A 17,508-nucleotide genomic window follows, 5' to 3' on the forward strand; every position below is an offset into this window, starting at 1 on the left:
TTTGCTCTCATCATTGATTGCAATTGTATGCCATACATTCTGGTTCACATATTAGCTCTTGGCGAGGGTCAAACCTTTCAAAAAATTCTTTGGCATCGACAAATGAAGTTGACCACCATATGCCAACATTCAAAATTGGTCTAGCTATGTTCTCATGAGAGAAATGAACCCCCTTCTAGATCCACATGTGCCTATTTCAAATTAGAATGTATGCATCTTTGATAGTCTTCCTACTAATAGGTGATACCTAACCAATTGCTCTAGTAGCCTAGTTATAAGAAATGGAATTTGTGAATGTACTTTTGCTATCATCAAGAAAGTGAGTATATACTCTAATAACCATCTTGAAATCATCTCCACTAAGACCAAATATATACCTTATAAATCTTCATCAACTCCATTGAAAAATTCTCTTTAGGTGATCCTTAATAAGTGAACACTATAATGTGCAATGTCTTTTTTAACAACCACTATAAAATGAAACTTCAATACGATAATAAACCATCATACAATTTGCCATGTATTAAATGGTTTGTTGACAAGATTAATTAGTACTTGGTGATCTTTGAAAAAGAGATACTTATTAGCCAAGAAGTAATATTTGAAAATTTTAACATATGTCATTGCAATTCCTTCTCTTTATCATCATATAATTGTTTCTTGCCATGTTTAATTGCTTACTAGCATTAGAGTTAAAAATTCATGATTCCATGTTCTAGTTGAGCTAGTATTCTACCAATAGCAAAGTAAGGAGCATAAACATACATGTAGAAAAATTTATTCCAATTTAGTCTTCACTAAGGTGTTGAAGACAAGCCTTGTTTAAGCTGTTGAAATGACTCTTCACATTTCCCAATTGAAAAGATTTGGGTGATTACATATACATAGATTTAACAAGTGCAACATAAATAAGTAAATCTTTGATAGCATCTACAATGCCTTGTGAAACTTTCAAGACATTAATCATTCTAAATCTTTTAGCAATCACTCACTTGTTCCATATCAATAGCAATCCAATAATGTGCTAAAGAATTTTGCCTTGTCAAACCATAAATATATATTTTTCAATATTTTAAAAAATCTGAGCATTTCCCCGAAACACTCAAATGTGCTCAAAATGGCTTGTTCATTTGGATGAGTATGAGCACAAATCATCCATATATTACAGCATGACTCATTAGCTTTTGATAATTTTGCCACCACATTTGTTCAAATTATTGATGCAACATTTCTCAACGACACTCGAGGTGCTCAAAACTGTTTGTTCATTTGCATGAGAGAGCACACAAGTCTAACTAATGAGTCATGCTTTTCAAGTTAAACTTCCAAAAAGACATACAAATGTATCCCATTCTATAATGAATGGCCACTACATGATGGTCCATTGAGTCAATGGCTAATTGACTTTGGCCAACGAATCCCTAGAAATAAATAAAAATCCTAAGGGTACCCAAACCTTCACTGAATGTATTAAAAATTTAAAAATTTGGCCACACAGTTTTGCTTCAAAGAAATCAAACCAAATAACAATTATGCCTTTCCCAAGTAACATTTAGCCAAACCATCATGCTTGCAAGAGAAAAATCCATCAAGTTCAATAATCAAGGTAAGCAAACTTGAGAAGATCCATCAACAATATTTATGAAATTCAGAGATCAATCAACCACCAATCACTACCCCTCGAGTAAAAACATCCAAAAAACCCCTCATTTGCAAGAAGAACTAGCCAACCTACGGTGTAGGATTTTAAGGTGGATGGAAAGTGAGCAATGTGAATGGCACTATTTGGGGAGACAACTCATTGATTCACCTAAGAAAAAGTTGGGGAAATAGATCATGTAGTTTGAACCCAATCGTACAACATGTAAAAGTTTAAATAACTCAAAACAAAAGGATAAAAATAAGGAAAACTTAATGTTAGAATGAATTTTTCTAGGAAGCCCAAAAAATACATTCTAGTAGACGTCTCCCCTAGCGCCAAACACGAACTTATGCATGAAGACATTTGCAAATTTGTACACCTGCATGCAGCAAGATAGGTGCAAATGTATTCACATGCACACACATCTGCACATGCACATAAACATAGACACGTATGCATATATTCAAACACTAAATATTTCTTTTCAAAATTAATTGGGCAAAAAGGTAAAGTAATGCATTGGAGCCCTTCGGCTGACCAAAAGGCTCTTGTTATGTGTCTATATGAACCGCATAAGCGTCCCAACCATTTACCACCTAAGAGAATCAGTTGTCACCACTTGTACTTATAGTCATTGCATCTCTACCTTTTGCCTACAAAACACCTTTGTTTCGACTCGTTACATAATGCTACCGTTGTATCTTCATGTGAGTTAATCAATTCAGCCTTGGTGTCATTGCATTGTCATACCATTTTTTTAAACCAATCTTTATTTTCCACCCTACCTAGATAACCTGTGGCATATATAATACCACAAGCACATTCAAAAAGGCCAAATATTACCATATCAACATAAGAACTTATTAAAAGAGATCCAAGGTAAAGTTTGTAGAAAAATGCAACTTTATGCGTTACAAGCACCCATCCACGACACATGCAAAGGATGTGTGCCCCGCTACGGTTACATGTGAATTGGATAATTCAGATCTTGTAATCATCTGTACTGTAAGAATTAAAGCATAAAAAGGAACAAATCAAACAGAGGTGGTATTCAAAGAAGCCTCATGAGGACCAATAATGAACAAAACTTTACCCCATGACATTGATAGCCATGTACACATGCTCCTGGAGCATTATGCACATTCAGCCATGGTACAAGACAAGTCATGTTCCTACACAGAGAATCAACAAATCTACCATGCTATATACAGCAACCGGATGCATGTAAGAGAGATCGATTACTTCTTGTAAAAGCTACTACATGCCATTCAACTAACAAATATATACTATTGAATAAAGCTTTTCCCAATGAAAATGGTAAACATATACACATGCTCTTGGATAATAGACATGCAAAGTATCAACAAACCTACCCTGCTCAGTAAAGCAGCCAAATACCTAGCCTGCCATATACAGCAACTGCATAGGCATGTATTTAGGATTTGATCACTTATTGAATAAATTTCAATGACATTCAAAGAACTTTACTGACAGATATGAGATATACATAGATTCTATACATTGATAGTAACTTTAGCAGCACTGCCAAATCACGAAATAGCAAGTTAAGTGATAGAAGGCGATCCTGCATTAACTTTAGGTGAGCGGACTGACCAAGAACATAAAGGCATGTACCTGGCTAATTTGTCACCAGAATGAAAGCCAAGCCCAATACAACAAACAGGCTTTTAAGCCATACTTCTGAAGTGATTGAAGGTCATGCTTCCATTGAAGGACCAAAAAATACAAGTATTACAAACACTACTCAATCCAAGCTCCAGGAAAACCAGAAGACCATCAATCCAGATCAGATCCAAATCACGAAATAGCAAGTTAAGTGATAGAAGGCGATCCTGCATTAACTTTAGGTGAGCGGACTGACCAAGAACATAAAGGCATGTACCTGGCTAATTTGTCACCAGAATGAAAGCCAAGCCCAATACAACAAACAGGCTTTTAAGCCATACTTCTGAAGTGATTGAAGGTCATGCTTCCATTGAAGGACCAAAAAATACAAGTATTACAAACACTACTCAATCCAAGCTCCAGGAAAACCAGAAGACCATCAATCCAGATCAGATCAGCATGCCTATGTATGAGAACCTGGCCTCACCTTGAGGGACACGCTGGCAGAGCAGAGAAGCAAATCTACAGAGTAGGTGGTGTTGAAGGAACACCGTTTTTGCAAGAAACTCAACAAGCGCCCAGGACTCAGCCTCCAAAGCCATAGAGAGTTCTACCTTGGCGCTTCAAAGCGTAAACAACATCCATGGCAGTGACAGTTTTGCGGCGGGCATGCTCTGTGTATGTCACAGCGTCACGGATAACGTTCTCAAGGAAGATTTTGAGAACGCCACGTGTCTCCTCATAGATGAGGCCACTGATGCGCTTGACACCGCCCCTGCGGGCAAGGCGACGAATGGCAGGCTTTGTAATCCCCTGGATATTATCGCGCAGAACCTTGCGATGGCGCTTGGCGCCTCCCTTGCCCAAGCCCTTTCCTCCCTTGCCCCGGCCCGACATATCTGAGTTTCTGCTGAGGCCTGCTCTCGAGAACCAGGTTTGAAGAGTGTGTGCGTAAACAGGCAATGGTGAAGTTAATTAAGAGACGACGCCTTTCGCGCGATCCGCATTCAGGATCCTCTCTTCGCTCCCCTGTAGCCGTCCGATGAAGACGTCGATCGCACGGCCAAAATTGAGAGGTAAAATTGTGCTTCTTCCTCGCCTATTGAGTTAGGTTCCTGTTCGAGTGTGGCTACATGCAAACTCTAGTTCGGTGCCATGTAGACGCACGAAAAAGCCTTCGCCTCCTTCTTTGATTGACGAGAATGAATATCCAGTCTTTTTCAAATATTTTGTTGGCATTGTCTGCTTGCAGGTAGTGATATAGGTGTGGTGCCTATCAAATTGTGTACACAGTTTTTAGGCTTGTTAGGCTATTCTTAAGGCTTCCTAGTAAAAATAGATAGTCTTTCTCCCTCTGTCGTTCAAAGCTGTCATGAGCTCTCTCTCTCTCTCTCTCTCTCTCTCTCTCTCTCTCTCTCTCTCTCTAACAGCAGGCAGTGCCGCCGTCTGCACATTAGTGTCGGTCTTGTTTTTGAAATTGATGCAAACTTTTGGCTTTATATTTGATTGTCAATATAGTTTATATTTAATTGGTTTGCCTAATTTTGATGTCTCCTAATGGCACCATAGCCCTTTTATTTTCTAGAAGATTCCTTTTCATAGGACTTTAGTACATGTTGTCTGATTTGTGCAAGGCCTCTTGGCGATGGTGGGCCACTCGCCTTTGCATCCTAGTATGAGAGCCACCTGCTCATGCCTCTACATAGTCCTCTTAGGCTATCTCCCAATCCTCAACACCTACCAGCTATGCATCCTAGTAGGAGAGCCACTGGCTCATGCCTCTACATAGTCCTCTCAGGCTAGCCCCCAACCCTCAACATCTACCACCTCTACGCATTTGCCTGCCCGAACATTGTCGGAGCCAACCGTATACACGATGTCGCCATGCATAGTGTTGCCTCGTGTCATTTTTTCAAAGTTCCTCTCGACAAACATACATGCGACAACCCCCGCAACATCTAGATAGGCTGATATCTGCCATCATCTACATAGGCCCCTTGAATTGCTCACATATAAGTTTGGCAATAGTGCGTTTGGTATACGTGCCATGCCTGCTACCTTTGACACCACACCAATCTTATTTAATCCTCACGCCCCAATAATTATTAGCCCGCAATAGATCAACCTCGATATAGCTAGAGAGAGACAAATACAAAGACACTAACTTCTCTTCAGAGAAGAGCTAGAACATGAACCTAGAAGACCTAGTTGCTTTTACATTTAATGGTTTTGCTCCCTTCAATTAAGTGCTCAGGTTAATCCCACCTTCCTAAAGTAATAGAAATGTGTTTCTTTTTTTGAAACTACCAATGCTACTACTCGTAGGGATTTTTTTTTAAAGCAAATGTTCAAAGATTCCTTGGCATCTTGCCAAGGAAAATACAATGTTAAGGGATTTGTCATCCTTGCTACACCAAGAGCTCTCTTTGCCCTCCATCCATCTCCTCCAGTAGTGCTTGCATGCACCCTCCTCACTCCTTTTCCTGTTGTGCACAATTGTGCCCTCCCCTACTACCTCCCTCCATCTCTTGCTTCGCACAACTGCCCCCTCTTCTGTTGCACACATTGGCTCTCGCACCCTCTTCCAACAACGCTGGCCTACATTCCAACACTGGCTTGCGCCCTGCTTGCTCCCTCTCCTGTTGAACACAAGTACCCCTTCTCATGCACATCTTCCCTTGCTTGCAGGCATGCACGCTCCCTCTCCTATTGAACACAAGTACCCCTTCTCTTGTGCATGTGCCCTTGCTTGGAGGTAGCGCTCTGCCCTCATCCGCTACTGTTTGGTGGATACAGGCGTATGCACACAAAACCCTGTAAACACTTACTCGATTTTTCCACTACAAGAGGTACTTCACATTAGCGATGCTCGCACTACGACGCTCAAAAGTGAAAATCATCGGCGTCGTTATGAGCGTCGCTATTTTCTTTGTTGCGTAGCGACGCCTATAGCAACGTCCATAGTGACGCTCATAGCGATGCCGACATGAGTAAAAAATAAACCGAGAGCGCCCAAAACTCAGATCTCATATCTAAGTTTCGGCGCTCAAGCGAAAGAGGTAAACCCGCACTCTCCCTCTCTCTCTGTCTCTTCCTTCCCCACCCACACACACACACACGAGGGAAGGAGAGCCAGGTATGTTCCTTCCCTCTCCTCTCTCTCATGTTCCCTTCCCCTCTCTCTCTCTCTCTCTCTCTCTCTCTCAAAGACACAATGATGTGTGTGTGTGTGTGTGTGTGTGTGTGTGTGTGTGTGTGTGTGAGAGAGAGAGAGAGAGAGAGGGAAAGAGAGTACACACATGCATAAACAAAAAACACATACACACACACATGCATAAACAAAGAATGCATACACACACATTGAGAGAGGAAAAGAAAGAGAGAGAGAGAGAGAAGAAAATGAAGAGAAAGAGAAAGAGAGAGAGAGAGAGGGGGGGGGGGGGGAGGAGACGAAAAGAGAGAGGTAAGGGAAGAAAACAAAGAGAGAGAGAGAGAGAGAGAGAGAGAGAGAAAGTAGAGAAAATATGAAATGAAATGTTATATTAAGATTTAGGGTTAGGTTAGATTTAAAATTACATTTAAAATTAGGTTAGATTAAGATCTAAGATTAAGTTAAATTACATTTAACTTATATTTAAAATTTATGCTAAATTTAAAATTAGGTTAGACTTAAGATTTAAATTAGATTTAAGATTAGCTAGGTTAGATTTAAGTTAGATTACATTTAGGTTTAGGATTTAAGATTGGATTAGATTTAGGTTTATGTTAATCGAATTTAAGATTAGATTAAATTTAGATTTAAGATTAAGACAAGATTTAAGATTAGATCATATTTACATTTAAGTTAGAGATTACATTTAGGTTTATGTTGAGTTTAAGATTAGATTAGATCTAGATTTATGTTAGATTAGATTTTAGGGCATGTCAGTGAAGGCTTTGCCCAAAGAGCAAGCACAAGGTACACAACAATATATACATTCCCATCAGAATCTGACACCTATTAACTCACCCACTAACCATGTTCAATTAGCTCAGAATCACCGTACGTTCAATTAGGTTAGATTTTGGATTTAGTTTTTATATTAAAGTCTACCTTCAGGATTACGAAAGAAAATTAGAGTTAGGTGAACGATGATCCCTCTCTTCCTCTCTACGGATGCGACCTTAAGTTGGAAAGCTTTCAACGGCATGATACTCAGATTGGAGGCCAACATGTAATGTGCTAAGTAATCCCTCAAACAAGGATGTGTTGTGAAGAGATGTTAAGATGTTGTGAATTGCTACAGCTAGAGAAGAGGCAAAGGGGTTTTGTCCACTACATGCATTGTCATGTAGACGTGGGTGTGTATATTTCTTGTACCCACAAATATAGGCATTGACCAATAAAAACGAGATTATAACTCGGTGGTTCTAATCTCCGTGCACCTCTAGACCGAGGTGTGCGGGGATCGGACATGACTAGAGAATGTGAGGTAGTTTACAATGTGAACAAAGAGAGAGAGAGAGAGAGAGAGAGAGAGAGAGAGAAAGAGAGATAAAAGACGGAGGATGCCAATACTTGTATCCACAAATATAGGCATTGACCAATAAAAATGAGATTATAACCCAGTGGTTCTGATCTCCGTGTACCTCTAAACCAAGGTGTGCGGGGATCGAACATGACTAGAGAATATGAGGTAGTTTACAGTGTGAACAAAGAGAGAGAGAGAGAGAGAGAGAGAGAGAGAGAGATAAAAGACGGAGGATGCCAATAGAAGATTAAAATTATGTCTAAGTTATAAGGTTTTTACATTCATTATGAGTAATGAGGAGGATGTGGAAACACCTATCTCTCAACAAGGATCTTATGTCCTTGTAATCAATGCAAGCATGCTACGCGACGGACAAGACACGTTTCTTTGCAGCACGTTCGCAAATTTAGCGAGTTTGATCCATCTATTATAGATCGAGTTGTTGCCAATTATAACTCGTCGGACTCTGAGGTTGGCCAATAGGCAGCAATCTTGTAATCCAATAGACGTGTTCGCAGTCGCTTTGGTCAAGCAGCATACGTGAGGCCACAAGATGTAGCCTCTAACAACTCGGAGGATGATCATGCAGACCACATTCCCAACGAGGCAATGTTTGAGCCCGAGATCGATGAAATGATCGAGACGATCATGGATTCAGAAAGGCTTATCTATGATGATATGAAAAATGAAGCCAATACGCCATTGTGTGATGGAGCACGTGTGTCTAGATTGAAGGCGCTCCTGATTCTTCTCAACATGCAGGCAAAGTTTGGATAGAGTGACACTAGCGTCACAACGCTTTTCAGGTGATCTATTACATTGTTTACTTCAAAAAAAACTTCTAGATGTATAATGATCTGATAGATTACTTACACAAGTGTACCGTATTTTTTTTGCTATGTAGATTGCTCAAAGAGCACATACTACTAGCTGATAATGTGATGCCAGATTCCAGAGAGGAAGCAAGAAAGATCTTGTGAAACTTGGGGATGGGTTACAATTCGATTCACGCTTGTCCTAACGATTGCATTCTTTTCAGAGGGGAATACATAGACATGGAGAAGTGTCTAAAATGTGATTCAGAGAGATATCGAGTAGATCTCCACGGAACAAAAATTCCACAAAAGGTTTTGTGACATTTTCCTCTGCTTCCTTGCATCAAGCATTTCTTCGAATGTAAGTCCATGGCCACCCTAGCATCATGGCACGAGGAGAATAGATCTTCGGATAGTGTGCTGCAGATTCCTGCAGATTGCGCAGCTTGGAAACATATAGACGATACATGGCCGAATTTTGCCAAGGAAGCTCGAAATTTGCACATAGGTCTGGCTATGGATGACGTAAATCCATTTGGTCAGAGATCAACATCTTACAATGTATGGCCCGTTGTCATCGTCAACTACAATATTCCCCCGTGGTTGACTACCAAGAAGGGGCACATGTGGTTAAGCTTGATTGTGGCGGGGCAGTATAAACTGAAGAATATGGATGTGTATCTTTGTCCATTATTGGAAGAGCTACAACAATTGTGGATTGGCATAGAAGTGGTGGATATGAGCCGACACACAGGTCGACGGAATGCTTTGATTAGAGGCATTCTAATGTGGACCATGCATGACTATCCCGGACTAACAAAATGCTCAAGTGATTTACACTCAAACTCAAACACTGTAAATCTTGGTTTTTCTCAAGCTTATCTATTGTCATGTGTATTCATGCAGGGCTTCAAACAAGCGGATACAGAGCATGTGTCACATATAGACCTAGACTTAATGCACGTCAGGCACCCTCATTGAAGAAGCAAATCTACTAAGGTCATTAAGCGTATCTTCCAGAGAATCACGTGTTACGCAACGGGTTTTTGGGAAGAGAGCCACCGGACACTCCTCGGTGTGTCGTGAAAGTCTGATACGCCGACGCAGCACTGCACTCCGAGTGCGATGGAGACTGAGGCTGCAATCACGAAGGAGGTGATCTGTCTCTGCTCATAGATGTTGCATCTATGAGCAGGGACGGATCACCATTGCAGCTTCAGTCTCCATTGCACTACGAGTTTCATCTTTTTACAAGATACATAGAATGCACACGAGAGACAAATTCACAAGAACTTCGCAGGAATCCCTCCCCCTTTATGAGTCCTCTCTCTCTCTCTCTCTCTCTCTCTCTCTCTCTCTCTCTATCTCTACACAAGAATCCCTCTCCCTATTATCTATAGTATAGATTATAACTTGTCCATGTTTTCTTCTTCATTCAATATTAAGAATGCAGGTATAGATGATGACGAGTTTCTTTCTTCTTTGTCATCCCAGCAGAGGAGGTGGTACAAGGAGAGTCATCGCTATGGAGCACCATCACGTCGTTCCACTCCTTTAGCGTCTCCCTCTGTTTTGGAGCATTCAACACGCTCTGAAGCTTCGGTGTCAACGAGATGATCTTCACACTCGTCTAGGCACCGACACTCTAGTGGTGGCGGTGGCGGTGGCGGTTGCTGTGGGGATGCCGCCGCTGATGCCTCGACACCGCCTTGTGTTCGACAAGGCTCCTTACCTCCCTTTCTTTGCCCGCCCCCACACCAGCCACCACATCGCCATCTACGCCAGGTTTTTCGCAGCTATCGCCCGTTCTTGGCTACACACCACTAGCTACTCCTCCGGGAGCCACCCCAATCAACACTCCTCGCTTCGGGTCTCAGACTCCAGTGGAGACACATGACGTCCGTACCCCCATCGAGACACCGCTAGAGACCCCTGCAGAGACACCCAGGTTCATGCGTCACAGACGAGAGGGTTTGTTGTACTCGACCGACATCAGCGTCGACATCATCTTGGATGACGAAGGCAAGAAGATGATCTCGCGCATGCGCAATCTTTGCTCTCAGGTGTTTAGACACTACATACTAAACACCTGGAGTGAAGTGCCAAGTGAATTAAAAGACAGAGTCATTAGCATGCTTCATGACGAGTTTCCCATGTCAAGTCGGGATGAACGCTTCAATGAAGACCTGATTGAAGGTTCGAATGTGCGAATACTGCAAGCATGGGTGGAACAGACTAGATTGGATGGCCAAAGAAGATTGGAAGAATGCGAAGCGAGCAACACGCGAGAATCTTGACAAGTGGAAGCAACAACAGGAGGCAGCCAAAGCGCGAGTAGAGGTAGGGAGCTCGCACCACTTGGGGAGCGAGGGGCGGGCATCATTTGAGGCCGATTTTGTAAGTGTTTTTGCATTGCTCTTTAGGTTTGGTAGTTACGTCTATTTGTACTTTAAATTCTAACATAATGGATTCTTTGTATGTTTTGAACGGTGGTCGATGACAGGACGTGACCCACACCGTACAAACGCGAGTATACAGGCAGAAAGGGCTAAAACGCCCTGATGGATATTCTGAGTTCTCGCGGTGGCATGGTTAGTATTTCACTTTCAATCTTTTACATTTGCTGTATTTTAACGATAAGCTAAGAAAATAGATTGTTTTGTAAATTATATGTTTATACTTACAGAAAGTCTTATTGTTTTTTTCTGCAGAATTCGACAAATACGTCGCTTGGATGCGACGTCTGATTAGACAACGTCAGTCTAGCCGTAGCCAGATAGCATTAGTTTCCTTTTGTCAAAGCATGTATAATGAGATGACGTGTATACATCTTTTTGTAGTTGTTAAAAAACCATGTCTTTTCTCAATAATGACAATGGTGTTGTAACTATTACATTTGCAAAGCTTAACAATGAAGTGATTTTGCCTATGATGTGTACATTTGTCATTGATTTACTTTCATCAATTTACTTTTGTCAGTTTTGTATCTTTATTCTGCAAACAATACTATGCATGATGGAGTTAATGGTTATATTGTCTTGTGGGTGAGTACTTTGGGTCTATACCTTGCACTTTCTTTCAAAGGTAAATCTGGGCTTATCTTGGATTCATTTAGGTTTACTCTATTATTGAAACATTCAATATGGTTGATGGGTGGCAGGGCATTCAATGCCCTACCACCCAAAACTTTTTACTCTCAGGCGTCACTATAAGCATCACTATATAAGGCTCTGTAATGTCGCTATGAGTGTCACTATATAAGGCTCTGCAATGTCGCTATGAGTGTTGCTATAGGAAGCCTGCAACCGTCGCTATTTGCATCACTATATAGCGATGCAGATAGCGACGTTCCCGTAGCGACGGTCTTAGAGACACCGGGGAGTATAAAAACCCAATGTATTTTCGTTGCTAAAAACGTCACAAGTGCACACAACCTTTTGTAGTGTTCGAAGAAAGCCATGTAATTCAGACTATGATGATTTGTAATTGTGATGTAATTTGACAATACCCTCTCAACCTCTCTGAGTCTACACCCTTGTAAGTGGCCAGATGGCCGTGGGAAAGCTCTATTAACTTTTAAGTCAAAATCCTTAGTTTGGACTAAAGAGAAATCATTAGCTTGGAAGATTTGAAAACGTGCACTGTGGGAGCTTCTTGCTACTACAAATTGTAATCCTCTTTTCTCCTGGACTTGTAATCAGAATTCATTTCCGAATAGTACATTGCGTTCCTTGTCTCTTGCTCTACAATCTAAATGTAATCATTTTCAATTCTACTGTGGTTCATGACGCTTTGCTTGTGAACTAAATGCATTGATTTGGAGGTTAAAATGGTTGTTTTTTGATGTTTTGACCATGGATAAGTGTTTCTATGCTTAAGAAGGACCTTTCCGAGTACTTTTGTTTCAATTTTCTGCACATTTTTTGTGATGGATCGTGATTTATATACCTTCCCAGATGGTGACAGAACTTGGTAGGATTGTGCCCTTAGGTGTTGTGATACCTCTTCTTAAGTTTCATTGCATTCCGAATTCGTTCAGATGTCGAAAAGGCGTGATGACCTAGAGCGGTGAGATTGGACGCATACTAATTGCCTGAGTAGGAAGTGGTTGATTTGCTTTTGTCATAGAATGGGTAGCCCTCTGAGTTCACTTTGGTGAGATCGACACTCTCATTAAATCTCCGTGCCCCATCCCGAGTCACTTCCTTGCATATTGACATTATGTTAGTACAAAAGAGCTATGCTGCAGATGTTCGTTCGGCGACCCACTAACATTGGCGCCGTTGCCGGGGAAACCGATCCTTAGGTGTGACTCAGTGTACAAAAAAATCTCCCTTCAAAGCTTTTGACACCCGTCCGGCTTACACATAGACAGTGAAGCAATTAGACGTAGGTTTAGTGCTTGGTAAAGACTGGAGTCCGAGATTAGCCAGTGCTACTCCTTAAGAGAAAAGAAAGTTGTGAGTGAAGTACAAGATAGTATTTCATTCTTTGATTTTCCCATGCTTGGAAGGACTGTTCCACCACACACTTCGTTGTTATTTTTGTATTGTTAAGTTCATTTATGTTTGCAGATTTATTTGAATTTATAGGAGTAGGTTAGGAAACAAATTACACCATCATTTGGGGCCAAAAGGATCGAGGGAAAAAAAACTGTCAAAAACCTTATTTTGGTGTTGAAGACCATAACTCTGAAAAGTTGAAGAAGTGATGGTCAGAGCTTCAAAATTGAACCAAACCCAGCAAAACTGCAAAAAGGGGATAAAACACTTGCTGAAAATAGACTGTGCAAAAAACTTCCATTTTGCCTGTCCAACATGGATCGCGATCCATGTACCTTTTTAGCAAAATGTGCTAAAACTGTTTTCTTTGCTTAGAACAGGCTCCCAAGCATCAAAACCTTGAGTTTGGTTAGAAATAGAGTTCTAGAAGATCACTAAAATCAAAAGATTGGGGCGAATAGTGCAAAACCTTGGAAATTGGGAAAACAATAAAAAACTAAACTTTTACTTGTCCAAATTCAAAAAGGGATGAGAATTGGAATCAACTAGAAGCAAGGAACCAACAAAACCAAAATTCATGTCCAAATGCTTCCAAACATGGATCGCGATCCATGTTCCTTATAGACATCTAACATTAAGATTTGCCCAGTGTACTCATGATTACTAGTTGGACAATTTTTCCAAAAGGAGCCATAGACAAAAAGTGAAAAAACCTAATCAAAATACCAAAAAAGGAGTTGTTTGCAAAAAACCACAAAACAGACACAAAATCTTACTTTTGACTTGGAAAAAACTGATCAAATCCAAAGAAATTTGGGGAATAGCATCACCATACCTTGTGTCACCAACTCACAAAGTATCAGTCCAAAATCTTGCCAAACATGCATCGCGATCCATGTACCTTTTTGGAATTTTGGGTTGATAATGGGCAAGTAGAAAAGTGATAACAATTGAAGCACTTTCTCCCAAGGGACCCTTATCAAAAAAGTTCAAAAGGAGGATAAAAGGGGGCAAAAATCTGAGAAAGGGAGAAACCACTGAAACAAGCTCTAAAACTGACTTTTGGCTGACCTAAAAAACTCCAAAACATTCAAAAACCATATAGCCAACATCACTAGGCCAAGGACTAGCTCTGGGCCAAGTTTCAATGCATACTGACACTAAGGAACATGGATCACGATCCATGTTCCCTTGACATATTTTGACACCAAACTGGCACCATAGCTAGAGGGCACCACAGAGAGTCTAGTGGTCCTTCCAGAGTTGAATTTGGATGCAAAAAACCATCCCAAAAGCCCAAAACTGGTAGAAGCTCTGACAAAGTGACAGAATCAACTTAGCTTCCAATCCAGAGGGTCATTTCTAAAAAAATTGATACCATAAGACCTCATAATCATGTTGAACCTGATGGTATCAACAAAAGTTCATTTGGCTTCCCAACATGGATCGCGATCCATGTCCTCTGAGTCAGAACATAAACAAAATTTTACCACACAAAGAGCTAGTCCACAGTATCCTGGTGGTTCTTTCAAATTTGAAATTGGACCTAAATTGTTGAGGTTGTGTGAGGAATTGTGTGCTACTGAAAAACCTAGCTAAATTTTGTCAATTAAAAGCAAGAACTAACAAGAACAGTTGTAAGCTCACGGCTATCAAACAAATTTTTGACAGGTTGCATGTACTAGAGGATACTACCCAGCAAGCAAGATCAAACGGGAGATTCAAACTATTTGGATTTTGTATTACCAATTCTTCATGAATTTGCGATCAGGAAGATTCTACCAGAATAGGAATCCCAGCATCTTTTGTAACTTGGTTTGGATTTTGTATTACCAATTCTTCATGAATTTGCGATCAGGAAGATTCTACCAGAATAGGAATCCCAGCATCTTTGACCAAGGGAGCAATCACTCGACGGAGGAAAGTGTGAATAAGAGACCATTGCCGCCTTTAGAATCCATTTTAGAGGAGAGCTTCTCTGACACTTCGTCCAAGAGATCATACAACCTCATGACTGAATATTCTAACAAGTTGAACCCTAAGGGAACAGCTTCGATGGGTGCAGGTCCTTCTCAGCCTACATCTGATGTAAAATTGTTGTATTTGAAGTTTCAATTTGAAAATGTGCTTAAGGCCAAAATCTATAAGGATGGAATTGACCGCTATTGTGTTAAGTTGGAAAATAAGTCGAGCGAGTTCAGAGACCTTGTAGATGTTGATTAGACGGGGATAGATATTTCGATCGAGAGGGAATAATGTACCTAGTGGTTCATAACCCTTTTATTGTGGATAAATGGGGAATGATTGGCACCAAGGACAAGGTAGATAATGAGCTGGCCGATGAACCACCCAAAATGGAGAAACAAAACGCGGTACTCATATGCACCAATAAGACAGAGCGTCTTAATACGTACAACATGTATGTGGGGCTTTATAAAGTCCGATAATGGAGAACGAACACTCTATTACAGATGTGACGAGCCCCGCATCAAGGAATTGACTGACCGTAAAAACCTGTATGTTTACATGTACACGGAGGGGAGAAGTATTCAGGTGGTCAAAATAAACAAGTATGGCCAAAAGTACTCTCCAATGGATCATAAGGAATTAGAGAGATATACATATTTTGGAGGACCACTCCACCAATACTATGTAAATCCGGAAGAGGTAAAAACCACAACTACTCACACAAGACCACAGACTGTACATGTGAGCCCAATGAGAACCAGGGTGGAGAAGTCTTTTCAACATGAACGAGTCCCAAACATAGGACCTTTAGGATCAACGACGTCTAGGGCTTCCACGAACACACATAGGGGCAGCATTGTTCCTGATGTCACTTACACCATTAGAATCGCTCCGACTGTTACACTAGATCGACTTGACAAATGTATAGTGGATACGATACCACTAGTAGTGCCAAGAGGAGATTATGAACCTAGAGAAGCCATACCAGGCGAACCAGGTGTTGTTAGGATGGTTGCAGAGACCAGATGTATGAGACCATCTCAGGTGGCCAAATGCATGCTCAAAAAGTATAATGGATTGGGAGATCCGTATGCCCATGTTTCGATCTTCAAACAAGTGTTGAGAGCGGAACATGTAACTGATTTCCATACTCAATACGAAGGTTTTGGGTTGACATTAGAAGGGACTGCTTTGACTTGGTTCCAACCATTAAACAACTTGGAATTCCCAAGTATCGAGCAACTTCTCTGAGAATTTGCTGAGGAATTCTCAAAGAGCGGGGTCAAGCATAACATTGTCTCTCAGATCTATGCATTTAGCCAAAATGAGAAAGAAAAGTGAAGGAAGCATCGCTTCGTTTCAAGCAGTACATAGAAAGATGCCTTGCTCAAGAACTACCTCAAGATGAAAGACTGTCAGTCCTTTTTATAGAAGGATTGCAGAATGACATGCTCAAAAAGGACTTGCACTTGAAGGCATGTGTAACTTTTGAGCAAGTCACAAAAGAGGCGTTGTGTCTGGTAGATAACTGTAAGGCCTATGGGGAGGTGACTGAAGACACAGATCAAGGGACGAGTAGCACCTCTTCAACCACTAGTGAGTCCATGAAAAAATTGGGAGAGCAAAACCCAACTATGTCGAATGTTGATCAAATGATCGAGGAAGTGATCAGAAGGATAAAGCAAGGAAACAAGATGAACCCAAACACACGACAACCACCCACCCAAAAATGCGACACATGTGGAGGAATTATCCAACCCAATGGTGCAACCTTTAAGAAAGGCCAGGAGTAAACGCACAGCGAGTATTGAAGTGGTGTGCTATCGAACAAAAATGGACAAACCATGAAACTCATGAATGTTTCTATAATCGGAACTATGTTAGGGAGAGACAATACGGACCACATGGAGGGCAACAATTTTTGCCCCCTCCAAGGTACCAAGTAGGACCAAATAACGCAATCTTAGCACAGGAAAAACTCCAACCTGTGTTGGGACATCAACCTCCCTTACCCCAGGAAAATAGGGCTATGGTAAGGATTTCTCAACCCATAGAACCACCTTCTCATCAGAGTATGGTCCAAGTAGTCTCATATCAAGAAGATTCAGACAATACTTATTAGAGGGGATTTGATGGGAATGCATATTCTCCAGAGGGACACAATCCATGGATAATTCCTGAAGAGATGCTCGAGCCCTCATACAATAGCACAGCCAACTAAAAACCATTACTTGGTCGATGAGAATATGCTTATGTTCATGGCAAATCAGGGCTACAAACCTAGGGGGTATCCTCCTAGAGCAGGACACCAATGGGGACTCCACAAGCTTCTCCACCACCTGTAGGACCATGCTATGAATGTGGCGGTGATCTATCATTGGGCGAGAGTTTGTCCAAACAAAGGAGAACAGGTAAAACTTTTTGGATTTTGTGATGGATGTACG

General features: G+C 41.0%; 1 protein-coding gene across 1 annotated transcript; it reads right to left on the minus strand.

Annotated features, from left to right (window-relative positions):
* Window positions 1-3,212: 3,212 nt before the first annotated feature.
* On the minus strand, window positions 3,213-4,212 carry LOC147424800 (histone H4). Its single transcript, XM_086499519.1, has one exon. It carries the CDS (start codon window positions 4,163-4,165, stop codon window positions 3,854-3,856), a length of 312 nt encoding a protein of 103 aa, XP_086355645.1. The 5' UTR covers window positions 4,166-4,212; the 3' UTR covers window positions 3,213-3,853.
* Window positions 4,213-17,508: the final 13,296 nt, after the last annotated feature.

This window comes from Adiantum capillus-veneris, chromosome 25 (assembly GCF_014529385.1).
Source record: "Adiantum capillus-veneris isolate H3 chromosome 25, ASM1452938v2, whole genome shotgun sequence".
Classification (NCBI taxonomy): Eukaryota; Viridiplantae; Streptophyta; class Polypodiopsida; order Polypodiales; family Pteridaceae; genus Adiantum; species Adiantum capillus-veneris.